Here is a 16,209-nt window from a genome sequence, read left to right as displayed (position 1 = left end):
CCAAGGTTTTGGGGCTGCTTTTGCCAGGGCTTTCATATAAAAACCAGGCTAGTTCTTGGGGCGCCTGGGTGGCTCAGTGGATTAAGCCGCTGCCTTCGGCTCAGGTCATGATCTCAGGGTCCTGGGATCGAGCCCCGCGTCGGGCTCTCTGCTCTGCGGGGAGCCTGCTTCCTCCTCTCTCTCTGCCTGCCTCTCTGCCTACTTGTGATCTCTCTATCAAATAAATAAATGAAATCTTTAAAAACAAACAAACAAACAAACAAACAAAAAAAACAGGCTAGTTCTCCGGAGCCTTTATCACTCCTATATTCAGACATTCCTAATAATGAGTACTCGTGCTTGTTTTTTAACATGGCCCTACTCCATTAGACTATAAGGGCCTGAGACCGTGCTCCATCTATTTTTGCTCACCGCTGAGCCTGGTGCAGAGGCTGGAACCCAAAAGGATTTAGTAACTATTTGCTGAAAGAACGGGAAGTGCCAAATGAGCTGTCGGTATATTGCCCACTGTTTTCTCTAGCTGTTAGGGATTTGCAGTCACTAAAGACCTATCACTCTCTCGGAAGAGGACATTTTGAACAATCCTTTTTAGAAGCACCCTCACGGCAGAAATGTGTTGTAACCCTAAGCTTCTGTGTCTCATGTGGTCGCTCTGCAGTTTCTTGTGATTCCAGAGGGAGAGCCGCTTTGTTCCTTAGGATATTTAGAGCTCGGGGTAAGCGGTATGAAAGTGATTCCTCGATTGGCGTGATCATCTGAGGTCAGAGCTTCAAACCATGCCCAGCCATTTCTTTCAAGTCGGGAAATCCTCTCTTGGGGATGTTCCCTCAACAAAAGAAGTGCTCTGTTCATTGCTCAGTACCAGATTTAAATAAAATCACTGATTAATCATGGGGCTGCCTTGGATTTCTCTGGGAAGTGCTATTATGGTAGCCAGCACCAAAGCCACATCACTGTGAGGTCACCCGTTTCCCGGTGCCCATTGCAATTTGTCCCCATGTGGCATCTGCTGCTTATTTGCCCTGACTTCATTAATGAGCAGGTGAGATGAAGAAACAAGTCCTCACTTTCCAGGTAAACAAAGCAATTTGTCTTAATTACAGTTAGCCTTTATCAGTGACTACCACAGGGGTCCGAACAATTCAGTCACCCCAGTTATAATGATAGGAATTGGGAATCAGTAGTAATTTCCATGCAGGCAGCTACAGGTTTTGCGTTCTCTGATGTGTACTTTTTTTCCCAGCTGAAATACATGCACACATACGTGCGTGTTTATTTGTATTCTCACATACGTGTGCATATATTTTCTAAACGCATGCTTTTCCCTCTCACAGTCAGTCCTTTCCCATGGCACTGTGGCCGACTGCGCCGTTGTTGGCAAGGAAGATCCTTTGAAAGGCCACGTCCCCTTGGCACTCTGCGTGTTGAGAAAAGGTGAGAAATCTTTGTCCTCCCTGAGTGTCTGGACCCTGAATGATGAGCGAAGGTTAACTCAGTGCTTATCATCTGAACTTTTTCCCTAGACATAAATACAACAGAGGAACAAGTTTTGGAAGAAATTATAAACCATGTTCGACAGAGCATTGGCCCTGTGGCTGCTTTTCGAAATGCAGTGTTTGTCAAACAGTTACCCAAAACGAGGTCTGGCAAAATTCCCCGGTCAGCTCTGTCTGCCCTTGTCAACGGCAAGCCATATAAGGTAAATTATCAAAAATATAAAAAAAAAAAAAAAATTTAATGTCAGGTTCTGAAATGTTTCTCCCCACCTCTTTGGCATTAAAATTTTTTTTTAAATTTTATTTATTTGACAGACAGAGATCACAAGCAGGCAGAGAGAGAGGAGAAAGCAGGCTTCCTGCGAAGCAGAGAGTCCGATGTGGGGCTCGATCCCAGGACCCTGGGATCATGACCTGAGCTGAAGGCAGAGGCTTTAACCCACTGAGCCACCCAGGCGCCGCTGGCATTATAATTTTTTTAATGTAAAGGGTGAAATGGCATAGCCACTCTCTAGGAATGAGGGATTGTGGAAACACAGATTAACTAACAGCATATGCTTTGAGATTATAGGTACCCGTCTGTGGAAATACTTTTACTATTAGTAAATACGTTAAATTCAAACAACTTGTGGGAATGCAGTCTTACTGAATTAAAGACACAACCTTCTTTATTGTAGTCATTAATGTCTATTACTAAATGAGAAAGCAAGCAACTGAGGCTGGTTATGCATGCTTCAACAGTTCTAATTGATGCATGTGCTAATTATTTCTCCTGTTGTGAGTGAAGATTGTTTTGGCAAACATTTGGCTAATTCAAGTATATATATATATATATACTTGTGTATATATACTTGTATATATATATATATATATATATATATACTTTTAAGTTTTGTGCACTTTATACGTGCACTATGCACTTTATACGTGCATAGATATATATGTCTTTAATCCTCAAGATCTAACAGAAGGTGATGCAGCAGTAAATAGTAGTTGTAAATACAAAAAAAAAAAAATTCTAGGGAGGCACATAGAAAGGCTCATTAGAGGACTAGAGAAATTACCACTTAGGACCTCTGGTTTTGTTAACTGAACAGTTTATTACTCTGGAAGACTATACATATATTTTAAAATATTAAATATGGAGTCCCCTTTTTTGAACATTTCTGTATACCTTTATAAGAAAATGGAGAGTGCAGTATTGCAGTTAATTGTTTAATTACAGGGAGAGGGAAGGGAGTTCAAGGAAGAACATTCATCTGACTCATATTTTCTTTCCAGATAACACCTACAATTGAAGACCCCAGCATTTTTGGGCACATAGAAGAAGCGCTGAAGAAGTCATCATGACTTTGTTTCTTATTTTGAGTCAATTTGAATCAATTTTCTAATTGGAGTCACATTTTTGAAATTATTTCCCATAAATATTTAAATAGAAATTACTTGCAAACTGAAATATGAATTGTAAAGCTTGGTCTAAAAAACAGTACTTGAAGCCTAGTGAAAGACCTGTGCCTTCTGTTTCATTAGACCCAAAGAGCATCATTTTCAGTTGCCTGTAACATGGCTCCTTAGAGGTTGTCTAGCACTTTAAGAAAAATATATCTAATGATTGAGTTTTTAAAATTGAACCCTCCCAAATATTTTAGTTGAAAGAGACACATTAACAGAGTTACTCCTGCAATGAGGAATCTGTAGCTTTGACCTAAAACCTAAAACTCAAGTTGAAGTCAGAAAATAATTATAATTTTTCTTACAGCAATTCTGAATATTTTCTAATATTCTTGAGATGTCCTCGTGCATGGTTATTTTAAATGAAATCGAAAGATAACACGGAAAGTCTTAGGTAATATTTAGACAGATGAACTTCTAGATAGGAGGATCTGGCTTGTCATACATATCCTGAGGGAAGGTTGGCTACCAGAGCATGGCTCTGCCTTCGGGTCGTTTTTACTGAGTCAAGGGAAATCAAGTGCCTGGTGGAACCTAGAGATCACTTTATCCAGTCTCTTTGTCATGGAAATGAGAGCTGTTTGGAGATCCTCCTCCTGTCTCAGGCTCTTAGTTGACTGTACACTTAAGGATTCCAGCTTCCTATAAAAACAAGCAAATGACACAGAAATGGGGTATACTGATAAGGAAAGTTCTTAAGGAAGAAAGGTAAAAGTTTTTACATTATGCTAAAGACCAGTTTTTAAGAAACCCCAAATCCAGATTTTTATGTGAAATCTCTAATTTTTAAATAACTCACTGAGAAATATATTGTGACATCCAAACACATCTTTTGACTTAAAACTTACAGAAAAGTATTGAGAAATTAAGTAATTGAAAATGAGTCTTTGTTACTAAGCTTATGGTAATGTGCCAGTTAGCCGGAGTAGCTTGACATAGCTAGTTAAATATGTGATTTACTTAGGATTACTTAGGATTCTACATGGTATCGGTTATCAAAGAATACATTTAAATTAAAAAAACATATACCATGCCCACTGAGTCTTTGATGGTGCTAAAAGTATTTCCCAATCTTGCAGTCCATCAGGAACATTATTTTTAAAAGCAGCTGTCCTAACGTAATGGTTTGGGCATATGAAACATATGTGAGAGATAACATGTAAGAGCTTATTTGTTTGTTTCATAAAAATTACTTATAACCAGTATAAGACATTCTGAAAAATAGCTTTTTTTGGACCATAGGCTGTATAAATAAATGGCTTCTCAAAGGAATGTCCTATTTACTTAAATAGGCTACTTGATTGTTAAACCTGAAAAAGTATAGTCAGCTCATTGTTCTCCTGAGTTAAACCAACTAGACAGACATTCAACTTATAATTTGAAGCTGTTGCGTTCCTTAAAGTGTCTCTTCTATTGGGTACATTTTACTCATAATCGCAACTTAATCTTGATGAATACATTTTTAATGTTTAAAATGTATTACCTTATTTTTTCATATAAGATTCAGTTAATTTGAAATGGCAAACTCTTTAGCTGAATGCATATCGTCGTTCATTTGCAAGGTATAAACAAAGACATGTGCGAAGGATACATTTGTCCTGCCATCAGTTCTGAAGGGACATGTTAGCAATCAGGCTTGAGTTATTTTCCAGTTGAGTGGGACTGGAAAACAGTGCATGAGCCTGGAGAGAAAGTACTGTTGCTTTCACGTGACCAAAGTGATACTGTTGGTCATGTGACCAAGAAAGATACACTTGAGTTGTGGATTGCCTAAAATTTGGAAGGAAAAAAAAAAGAAATTTTCTATTTAATACTTACCATAAAGCACTTTCACTAGATTGTACCTAAAATACTTTGGATTAAATGTATCTACAAAAAAAAAAAAAAAAACCAACAACAATATAATGTTACTAAAAATACAATCATATTTAAATGTGCTGAAATAAAGTCCACATGGCCTTCTTTTGATATCTTCATGGAATTTTTTACTATAAGACATTGGAAAGATTTAAAGTTGTTCTTTTAAAATCTATGGAAAAGTTTTTCCAATTGAATTATTTTGTTCAAGACAATACATTAAATATATAAAAATTAGATTTACATTTCAGGAGCACTTTTATTTATATAAAATTGTATTTGGGAAGGCTCTCATCATTATAAATGTGAAAATTCATGAAGTTGATAGATGGTCAGAAGGAAAAATACTGAGATTCTGAGCTTAATCCATAAATGGAGTTTAGAATGCGGCAGAAATTATCTTCTACGTTGAAGAGTATTTTATACTTTTTTTGAGGGAATAGGTAGATCTTTTTCTCTCTCTACATTAGAGTCTATTATAAACGATTTTACTATTTCTTATCAGATGATCTCTAAAGGGGAGAAACTGACTTATGTGATTAAGTCATGTATTAAGAGTAGATACAAATCGTTATTATAACATCGTATTTTTATATTACATTTCATTTCCTTAAGTCAAGATGCCCATAATCAGATGAGTTTAGAAAGCTCTTTCCCATTGTTCCTGCTCAGGCAACATTTTTAGAAAATTTACAATCACCTTCATAAGCAAGTTTATTGCTCCCCCTTGTGGCTGACTCACTGTTGAAGATAAATAATAGATTGAGTCACTAAAAGGACAATTTGCATTATGGTTTAAGTAAATTGTGAAACACTATGTGACTAGAAAACAAAGATTAAACAGAGAACTGGAAGTATTTTTTTTTATTGACAATGGAGAGGGTTTCTGTTACCATTACCTTTTGACTGAATCTGTTAAACAAAAATAGACATCAAAACAAATGTAATGTACGTGCAAACATAGCAAATTAAATACAAAAAGGAAATTACTAATGACAGGTCTTGCGCTTCATAAGATCAAGCAGCAAAAAATCAGCAGTTAGATAAATGGTATTATTAAATAGGTTTTACTTTGAAATCTCCCATATAAACAAAGAATAAACAACAGTAACACCACCAAATAAAGCCACAGGGAAGAGATTACTCTTCTAAACTTTTATACACTACATATGTTAATCATTCTGTCTTTCATTTATTTCCTCTGATAAGACTGACTTCAGGGAAGTCGCAACAAGGCCATCTTGGCTAGAAGCTTATAACATTAGACATGAGTCTGGCTAATGCCCTGTTACATTGACAAAAGGGAAAGGTTACTGGGTTTTGTTTTTTTATTTTTTATTTTTTCAATGGAAATGAGCCTCAGACTCTGCAGTGGTTGACATTCACTGAGCAGTGCTGGCTGGCGGTTCAAGATATCTGATGAGCATGTGGTTCTTAGTAAAGAAGTTCTTTTCTTTTTTTTCTTGGTCCACAGGTAACAAGAGAAGATAATGTTTATTCCTTATAAATTTTTTTAAATAATTGCTTTTGACTCTTGTAAACAGTTTAGCTCTGTTTCGTATTGAAAAGGAGATCGAGCCATCACAGTGCTATTTCTAAAGATATAGGACATCCCTGATTGCCTTTAAAGGACTATTTTTGGCTCCAGTTCCAGGTTAAATCATTCCTTTTTACATGATCAGAGGCAGGTTTTCAGCTTTAAGTATTGACAGACTTGAAGGAGAAACATATCGATTGGACTGTTACAATTCAAAAACTGTAAAAATGGTGGAATGGTAAAATACAAACAGTACTTGGAATTGTCAAATGTTTGCACTCAAGACTCCATGAACCATATATTTTATTTTTTTAAAAATCATATTTATATCCATTTACATAAGACTTACACATTTAAAAAGAAATACATACACAGTAATACATAAATGCCTAGTATATTACAATAAAACATGAAAAAAACAGTGGCTCCATTTCATAAAAGCTGTTGTACAGAATTTATGATGTGGATGATGCTTATTATTCAAATGACTTAAGCATTTTCTTACAATTGTAGTAAACGAATCAAACTTAATATCTGACTCCCCCCAGATCACATTTTCAGCTGAATAAGCCATTACTTGTGGTTGTTTCCTTAGAATTCAGTCTTCACAAAGGTCTTCACTGTTCGTCTTCCGAGATGGTAGTGCACTTTAGGTAGAGTAGACGGAAAAGACATCTAAAATATTTAATGCACAGCGTTAGTCTACCCACAGCTCCCAGCCTGGACAATTCCCCCTCTGCCACCGTTGGTGATCTCCATGCAGCCTGCCTACGTCTGCCCTGGGAGTCCGTGAACAGAATGTCAGCTAGGATCTGACCGAGAGCTGTAGGTAATTAGCATTTGCTCTTCTCCGATTTTGTGCAGGCCAACTTAATAAATAACAAGATTTGCTCAAGTTTGTGGAAAGCATGGTGGTAAATAGAAACACAGGTATTCACAGAAAATGTGAGCTGTCCTTTGAAAAATTTAGAGCTTGCTCATCAGTAAATTTGGTTGAATTGACCTATTCCATGGAAGAGAGTCATATTCTAGTTCATATCTTTTAGAGCTCTTCAAAAGACACCTTTGTTGAATTGTGACCAAAAAAAAAGGGTAATAAATGACATATCTGATGTGGCATCACTGATTCTTTTCTGTCATACTATGCTTAGGAAAAGCTCACAGTTTCTCTTCCCGGCACAAATGAAGCAACAAATGACGTGTTCTGAATTATTTTAATAATAAAAGTGCTAACAGAAATTGGTTGCCCCAGATTAGGTCATTGTAAAAATAAATACCTTTATCCCATTTAATGGTAAAAACTGGGAAATATGAACTATAATGCCATGCACAAAATACAGACTGCAAATAGTTAAAGAGTAATTCCACCCATCAGTCAGGAACTAAGAAGCAAGCACTACTCCACATATTAAATAGTCATTTGTAAATTAGTGAAGTATTCAGTTCCTGGGGAAATTATCATGTTATGTGTAGAAGCTATTACAAACAGTATTTTGGAAAGCCTCTTATTTAGCCAAATCATTATATACTTTAGATCATGCCTAATTAGATGCCAAATTGTATACCGTAATTAAATTTTTAATGTTGGGTTTTACATTCTGAAATTAAATCTCTTATCAGAAAGCTCTTTGTTTTATCAGCAGCTTCAAATAGTGACCCAAATAAGGCAGCACACCAGCTCCCATATTGGGCCCCGAAGACCAACAATAAATTGCATGGAGCTTTTAGTTCAAGGCAATGAATAAACAGCACAAGATGAGCTGTTCCTCTGCCTATAACTGTTTCCTCTCCCCATCCCTGGGCATATTTCGGTTTCCAAATATTGCTTTAAAAATTATTTTTCCAAAATATTAATTTATTATAAATGGTAAATATTTTGGTAAAACTCAGTTTTAGGTTAAAAAAATTTCATGAGCACTGTATATTCCAGGAAACCACAGTCTAACTACTGACTGTTTTTCAGTCAAACTCCATTTTTATATGGACTTGAAAGTGGATTTTTCATCAGCTAAATATTTCTCTTAAAACAAATGCCTGCTGCTAGCTTACGATTATATCATTATGGTTTTAGTCCTATTTGCATTCTTATAATTTCACTTTGTTCCTATGCCATAAGCCCCAGCTCCTTAAAACCCATTTATTTGTTTTCAATAAATATAAATAAAAGCGATGGAAAACAACATGCTAAAAGTTCAAAAATTGTCAGCCTCTTGTTTTTAATAATAAACCACCTCTAGGACATTCTCCTGTCTCTGCTATTTGACTCTGTGTACCTACTAAAATCACTCTCTGCTTACTTCAGCTTCCCCTGCATAAAATACTCACTTAAAAGTGTGTCATTCTCAAAGTGTCAAACTGTCCTCAGTAAAACCCTATGTGCATCCATATAAAATGCTACTCAAAAGTAGGTGCTGGTGGCCGGGGCTGTGACCTGCTGATGTGTCATAAGATAGTGGCAGGCCTCCAACAGCGGGACTTTACATTGGTCAGAGCAGGCAGATGGTGATCAGAAGGACTCGATTCAGAGCTACGAATCTAAGACTCGTCTCCTACCATCTAGCAATCCGAAAGGGTGATCTCCCTTCTGGACTGCGAGGCCATCCCAAAGCGTGTCGTGTATATTTCCTGCTCTATGTAGGTGCCGCTTTGGGGTGGTTTGTTTTTGGTCAGCCAAGGGAAGCTACTCACAGCAAGTCAGTGCTGCCTCCTTTGAGTGGCTTGTCAACATGAGTATGTGCGAACAGTGGAGTTGTCTAACCTCTGCAGTCTTGATGAAGCAACTGCGAACGGAGAAAAGGGCTTTAGAGGAACTTGGATGATGGAGTCCAGAATCTCAGATGAGAAGGATGACCCCCTGCGTAAAGGGATCCTTAACATATTAGTAGACCTTCTTTCTCTCAGACATGAGCCACTCCTGTCCCTTCCCGCTAGACCAAGTTACTAATGAAAAGTTACTCCAGTGTGATTCAGCTGGGCTTTCAAGTTGTGTATTCCTTCTTAGAAGCCTGTAAGGAAAGCAGCTCCCCACCGCACTTCTGTTTCTGAAGCAAAGTTTGCTTCTAGAGAATTCCAGATAGTGGATTTTTCTCCCCCCTCCAAGTATTGAAGAGCCTCTTCACTAATATGAATCACATTAGATTCCTCATGAATTTTGTTAACATGTTCCATAATATTAACAAGTGAGAAGATGTGTAGATCAGAGATCATGGTTTATACTGAAACTAATTTTAAGGGCCATGAGAGCTATAACCTTGAAAAGAAATAATGACTCTGGGAAATTGTCTTAATAAAGAGAGAGGGAAGCTATTTTTTTTTAAAATGCCTACCAAATAGAAATAACTTTGTGACTACTGTTTCAAAGTGGTCTCTCCTTCAGAATGGCTGTTTTCCTTTGTGAAGTATGTCACACAAGTCTAATGTCCACAGAAGGAAATAATACTAATTGGGAAATTACTGTTGGCTTTGTGTTTATTTAATTCTCTTCTCATAGTTGTGCTTGTTTATTTAAGGCCTTCTGCCTTGGTCAGAGGTGAAAATATCTGATGAGTCTGGGTTTCTAAGACAAAATATAAAACTCATAATATTCAAACATGTAGGGTGACTGCAGAGTTAATTTCCATTCACTGAGGACCATTAGTCCAAATCCAACCTCTAACTAAACAAATTCTTTACTTTGAGAATAGAAGAGTAAAGAAACACAAATCATGCAGATGAATATTGTTCTTCCTAGATGTGGACATTAGCCAAAATTGTCCTCTGTAGGATTTTCTAAATTCTTTTTAAAAATGTAAACGAGGTGCCATGGGTTCATGCATCAGCCGATTCCAAGAGTCTGGTTTTTGATGAAAGCAAAGTAAACTTCAAGCAGAGCAAACCAACTTAAGAAAAGAATTCCAGAAAGCTGTGCAAGGTCAGAGAATGATACTAGCTTTTGCTAAACAGGTTTTTTTGTTCTGTTTTGCTTTACTTTATAAGCAGAAATGCAAAACTACTGTACCATCCGTTGTCATTTTCCTCGATTGCCCCGATGTTGTGGTTAACCTGAATCCAGCCGGTAACGTTTCTGAGGAGCCAGGCATCATGCTGATTCCGTGTACTTCACGAGGGGGAAACTGTCTTCTCCATGTTGACCCACGCCTGAAATTCTTGTCATCACTCTGCCAATAACAGAATTATAATCTGATGTGATAACAAGTAAACTAGTCCAGCTACTTAAAATTGTGTCCTTAGAAACAGGTAATATTGAGGATTTATATTCGGTCTGTAAAACATACATATGAAATACTGTGCTTTATTTTGAGAGTTCTACTGATTCCAAAATGATAGCATAGGGGATTTGCAACAGAAATGCTTTTATAAAAATGTTCCTATGACTTCAAATCTTAAGGTTTGCTATCTCTAAAAGTAAACAGTTTTGAAAATCTAAAGTAAAGCCACAAATGTTTCCCTGAAAAGAATATGGCCTCTTCTTTGTTATACTTTAAGCCAACTCATGTTACTGCATAAGATGACATATTTAATTTAACAGGTGTTTGGCGAACTGCATTTGACTCACAAACCTGAAGAACCGCTTTATGAATTTTACTTTTATGTAAACAAGAGAAAGGAAAAAGCTATGTTTGATACAGCCTGGAACACATGAGATACTACTGCCCATAGTCCGTGAAGGAAACTCTAAATTTGTCATTTGTCGGATTTCAGCTGATACTAGTTAACTTGTAGTTTACTGAAAAACCTGTGCAGCCTGGAAACCATCTTTTTAATAAATCCACGTGCTCTGGGGCGCCTGGGTGGCTCAGTGGGTTAAAGCCTCTGCCTTCAGCTCAGGTCATGATCTCAGGGTCCTGGGATCGAGCCCCGCATTGGGTTCTCTGCTCAGCGGGGAGCCTATTTCCCTTCCTCTCTCTCTGCCTGCCTCTCTGCCTACTGGTGATCTCTGTCAAATAAATAAATAAAATCTTAAAAAAAAAAATAAATCCACGTGCTCCTTAGGTCCCATGAAAAGCAGAATATAATTCTGGTTGCTGTTTTACAAGTGTAATGCTGGTACATCATTGTGATATACTCTCTTTTCTCTCTGTGCATGCACAAAGTACCTGCTCAGATACAGTGAACTTTCTCTGAATTCATAAGGAGTGATATGTAACCTAGTGTCTTACTAGTATTATTGTTTATTAAGCACAAAATTTTCTTATTGTCAAATTCTAAGAAATCTATTAATCGTTCCACATAGATCTTAGCTTCTTATATCGTTAAGTTTCTTATCTAAGCAATGGCTGTCTATTCCCTGAAGTTCCAGCTCAGTATGTGGGGTTGACCCTACTTGCTCAGGTGACTTCATTTTGGCATATAGAATAAAACAGGTCAACATTTAGCTCAAATTATCGTGTTATAATTGAGTAAGACTGTAAGGTATTCTTCATCATAGACTGCTAATATAATTGACATTCAGAGTCGTTTTGGAAAAGAAGATCATTTATGAAATTATATGTAAATCTGTGTCTCTCTATAGATATAGCCATTGTTCTACTAGAATCCTTATTACCCAAATCTAAATTTTGTTTAGATTAGGTAGCCAGTTTATAGTTTAAGAGTTCTCTGCTATTCCTTTTCTCAGCTGCCAGTTTCTGCATGGTCCTAGACCTTAAATGTTTATAAATAAAGAAAAGGAGCAGAATTTCACAGTTGTGCCCTCTTTGATTTCTTGAATTTTGAGAGTTCTTGCACAAAGATAAATATTCTTCAGTTCTATGAGTCACTACATTACATTGTAGGGCTCTACAGCTCCTGTAATGTATGGGTTAAGGAGTGAAAAATAAGGAATTAAGGATTTAAATAATGATTAAATAATGATTCTCTCTCTCTCTCTCTCTTTTTTGTAAGTAACCTAAAGTTTTTTTTTTAATTAACATATAATGTATTATTTATTTCAGGGGTACAGATCTATTGTGTAGCTCTTTTAATGTAGTGTTACTGCAGAAAGCTTATAGGACCTACAAGCGACAACATCAGAGGAAAAATTTCCATGAGGTGAGGCTAAAAGATACCCACTTAAATGAAGTCAAAGTCTGTAGAAGCACATGAGCACTTCTCAAATTCTTTTAGTGGAATCTGAATGTAATCAGCCCCAGAAACAAGTACACTCTGGTTCTGGGTAAGTTGTTTAAGCTATTTTTTGTTCACACCACCAAAAATAAAAAATAAATAAATAATAGATAAAAACAAAAACAAAAAAATTAGGACAAAAGAGACTGCAGAGGTTGAGTGATAAAATCATGTGCCATATTTTTAACAATAAGAAAAAGATGCAGCATATTTTAAAGGCAGATAGTCACATTCCATTTAGACCTTTCTGCTTATTTCTTCTTTCAGAAAGCAACACTAACTCATACCGGCTGTGTCTCTACCTGGCTCCTTTGGGTCAATCCACATTTAAAAATATAGCAATAGACAGATCTTTAATAGTTTTTTTTTTTTTTTTAAATTCCTTTTGCAACTTTTAAGCAAGTAGAATAATTGTGTTCAAAAGGATATAGGGTTTATGTAGACTATCTTTTTGATTCAACAATTAAGATTAAGGACAAAAGACTATCAAACAAGTTATAAAATGAAAATAAGTTCAGTATTAACTGGGTTTTAAAAATATGAATCATTACCCTGATTGCGCAGGGGTATGAATTTATAGGAAGTTAGCTGATGTCAAGACTGTAGAGATAATCTGTCTATAACCTCCTCTACAAATGGGTTTATAAATCCAAGATCATCTGCCCTGACCATTTGAATGTGGAATAATTGCTTTATTTGAGCATTTGCTGGGTTCATTCACAAAATTATTTTAATGAACTTTTCTCTATAGCCAAGAAACACCTGCATTTTGCAATTTGCATTTTTTACTTCATACTCTGGTTTTCTTACTTCTTCCAGAAAGGGCCTGTAAAAAACTCAGAAAGGGGGCACCTGGTTGGCTTAGTGGGTTAAGCCTCTGCCTTTGGCTCAGGTCATGATCTCAGGGTCCTGGGATCAAGCCCTGCATTAGGCTCTTTGCTCAGCAGGGAGCCTGCTTCCTCCCTCTCTCTCTCTGCCTGCCTCTCTGCCTGCTTGTGATCTCTGTCCGTCAAATAAATAAAATCTTTAAAAACAAACAAACAAACAAACTCAGAAGGACTGTTAAAGTCCTTGTGCCCCTTGTGTTCCTTTATCTCAGGAGGCTACTTACATGTTTATTATTTTCCAAATAATTTAAACATGCATATATGATGCTTGGGGTTCTTACATTCCATATGGCTTTCAAATCCTATGACTGTCAAAATGTTTTTGACTCAATATTGCTATCTTAAAATAAAAAACTCAATGTTGCTATCTTAAAATAATGAAAAGCTTCCCCTTTACTGAAAGCCAGTTTTCTCTTCATTTTAATATCCTAAAATTTCCTGTGAAGATATACTGATATTTAATATCAGAAGATATACTGATACATTCCTTATTAAAAAGCTGAATTTATCAGGATTAGTGTTATCATTGCTTTTTTTTAATGTCACTCAACATAATTCTGTAGTCACAGCTCATAAAAGAGTCTGTTTCTGAATTACTCCTTCATGTTCCTAACTGCTGATATAATATTTATGAATTCATAAAGGTTTTTCCAAAACCAAATGAGTCATAAAATTTAATATTTAAGAACAATAGCGGGGAAAATTCTAGATTCTATCCAGGAAACAAGCATCTGATTAATTTTTGAGCACTATTCCTTGAAAGCCATTTTATTTGTACTCTCTGAGATCCCTTGTGAATGATACAGAAGGACTTACTTCGTCCAGTCGCCGTTCGGTTCCCAGAGCCAGGAGGTTATTGTACTCTCTTTCGAGGATCTGCCTTGCCTGTTGACATGAAAGTACAGTTATCGTCGCAAAAGTCACATTATATTTTAAAAACAAGGAAGACTGCGTTCATTTGAGAAAACATTACAAATCCTATCTTATTTATGGGGGGTTAAGTTTTTAGTCCTCCGTGTCTACAAGCCATTGTAAGTTTTAGTTATAAATATAAGGTAGGACTCTGAAAAACAACCTGAGGGTTTTGAAGGGTCAGGGGTGGGAGGTTGGGGGAACAGGTGGTGGGTGATGGGGAGGGCACATTTTGCATGGAGCACTGGGTGTTGTGCAAAAAGAATGAATACTGTCACGCTGAAAAAAAAAAAATAAATAAATAAAAAGGGAAAAAAAAAAGAATTCAAAAGGGTAAAAAAAAAAAAATAAATAAATATAAGGTAGGGCAATTTTCTTTAGTCTGTGGACAACAGAGAGATGGCCACGCATACATGTCTGAGGTCAAGGGGCACTGACCTCACTTTATTTTACTCCAAAGTAAGTAAGTAAAGTAAGTCACCTTACTTCAATCCAACTGAGTATTTTATATAAACTTTGCAATATATAAAAACAAAATAAAAAGTGAAGTTGACTGCCAAATTCTTGTCACATCTATGTCTGATATTTATCACGTCTATTCTCAAACCTGGCCAATGATCATTATTTGGGGGAACTTGAGATACTCGGGATTCCTATACCATATCTCTGGGTATCTGATTTCTTAGGCCTGTGATGAAGTTTGCAGGCTTTAAGTTTTTAAGGAACTCTGATGATTTCAGATAATTATCCAGGCTGGGGAATCAATGGCATCCTCACTGCTAAATGTCTGTCTAATTCAGGCATGTAAATAGAAGTGAACACCTCTCAGAGAGGCAGAGACTGAAAGCCATCTGCCAGGGATATTGTTTTGGGAAATCTAGCATTCAGGTGGAAGGTTGGACTACATAACCTCTAAATCTCTTTTCCTGCTTAATTTTATTATTTTGTTTTGGCTAGAAATCCAGTGGTTTGAAATTAAAGCCCAGCGACACATTTCAAAGGTTGAGCTGAGCTAACTCTCATTAGGAATCATGAATACACAGCCAACTTTTATTTTTTCCCTAAAAGTGTAGTTTATCATTATATAAATTAGGACACAGTGCAGCGACAGCGTAAAGGGGCTTGCCTGGGTGTTCTGTGTTGGAATCTGTAGTAATAATGCTAAGCTGCTGTAGTCAAAGTTCTCATCCAGGGCTATAAGGGAGCCGTGCACACCGCTTTCAAGAATATTATTTGCATATTCTCGAAGTCCAATTGCTTGTATCCAGCGAATAACTCGATCATTGCTCCACACCAACACATCTAGGAAAAGAGGTGCATCATTTTAGCCTGCGGTATTTTGCACGATAAATAAACCTATTGGCTGTAATGAGCCACAGGTGTCTGGCCAAGTCAGCATTTATGCCAATTTCTTGATCCACTCGATTCCTGACCCCCTTGTATTGCATGTATTTACCTTCTTGTAACTCCCCTATGCTACTTGTAGCCTAGAAAAAAAAATGAGTTGTCATTGGAAGAGTGTTTGTTATCACTGAAAAGCACTTCCATCACCCAGAACACCATGTCTCAAAGTGTTTCCTGTTTCCATTCTGGAGCTCTAGGGGTCTGGCTGAAGTTCAATGATTTTATCACCAGATGGGGACATTTCTCATTTGTGTCTTGATACATAGCTCTTCAGTAAAAACGACAAAATGAGAAGCTAGTATGGCTCTTCATTGTTTTTTAACTACACGTTAAATATTGAATATGGACTAGAGATACTTTTTTTTTTCTTTTACCTGAAGCAGTAAGTCAAAGAACTGAGCAGTAAGATGGAACAGGGATTCCATAGTTTGCCACTTAACCTACTATTTTGTCAATTATTATTTTTCAATCACATATTAATGCAAAAATCAAGCACTTGGTCAAGTCAAAGTGGGGGGCAGAGTATTTATATATTGTTTAAGCTTTTCAAAAGCATTAC

At 36.6% G+C, this 16,209-nt stretch overlaps 2 protein-coding genes across 21 annotated transcripts in view; one reads left to right on the top strand and one right to left on the bottom strand.

Moving 5' to 3' along the window:
• Window positions 1–10,457, top strand: part of ACSS3 (acyl-CoA synthetase short chain family member 3) — a 162,199-nt gene extending 151,742 nt beyond the window's left edge. The window contains exons 14-17 of one of the 2 annotated variants that reach the window (XM_046013287.1): window positions 1,335–1,434; window positions 1,524–1,699; window positions 7,055–7,171; window positions 10,321–10,457. In XM_046013287.1, the coding sequence (XP_045869243.1) occupies window positions 1,335–1,434; window positions 1,524–1,699; window positions 7,055–7,135 (357 nt within the window). In that variant the 3' untranslated portion in view covers window positions 7,136–7,171; window positions 10,321–10,457. Of the gene's footprint in view, window positions 1–1,334; window positions 1,435–1,523; window positions 1,700–2,777; window positions 4,839–7,054; window positions 7,172–10,320 lie in introns of those variants that run through there. The other variant, XM_046013286.1, reaches the window with a different exon arrangement.
• The window catches only part of PPFIA2 (PTPRF interacting protein alpha 2), a 498,399-nt gene continuing 487,282 nt past the window's right edge, over window positions 5,093–16,209 (bottom strand). For 16 of the 19 annotated variants that reach the window (XM_046013266.1, XM_046013268.1, XM_046013267.1 and 13 more), the window contains 5 exons: window positions 15,373–15,548; window positions 14,151–14,219; window positions 10,340–10,499; window positions 9,031–9,122; window positions 5,093–7,017 (listed from right to left, as the gene is read on the bottom strand). In XM_046013266.1, the coding sequence (XP_045869222.1) occupies window positions 9,064–9,122; window positions 10,340–10,499; window positions 14,151–14,219; window positions 15,373–15,548 (464 nt within the window). In that variant the 3' untranslated portion in view covers window positions 5,093–7,017; window positions 9,031–9,063. The remainder of the gene's footprint in view (window positions 7,018–9,030; window positions 9,123–10,339; window positions 10,500–14,150; window positions 14,220–15,372; window positions 15,549–16,209) is intronic. The other 3 variants (XM_046013270.1, XM_046013276.1, XM_046013277.1) reach the window with 1 other exon arrangement.

The sequence above is a fragment of the Meles meles genome, chromosome 7, assembly GCF_922984935.1.
Source record: "Meles meles chromosome 7, mMelMel3.1 paternal haplotype, whole genome shotgun sequence".
In the NCBI taxonomy this organism is placed as follows: Eukaryota; Metazoa; Chordata; class Mammalia; order Carnivora; family Mustelidae; genus Meles; species Meles meles.
The sequence above is the reverse complement of the archived record's forward strand: the minus strand, read 5'-3'. Positions and strand labels throughout refer to the sequence as shown.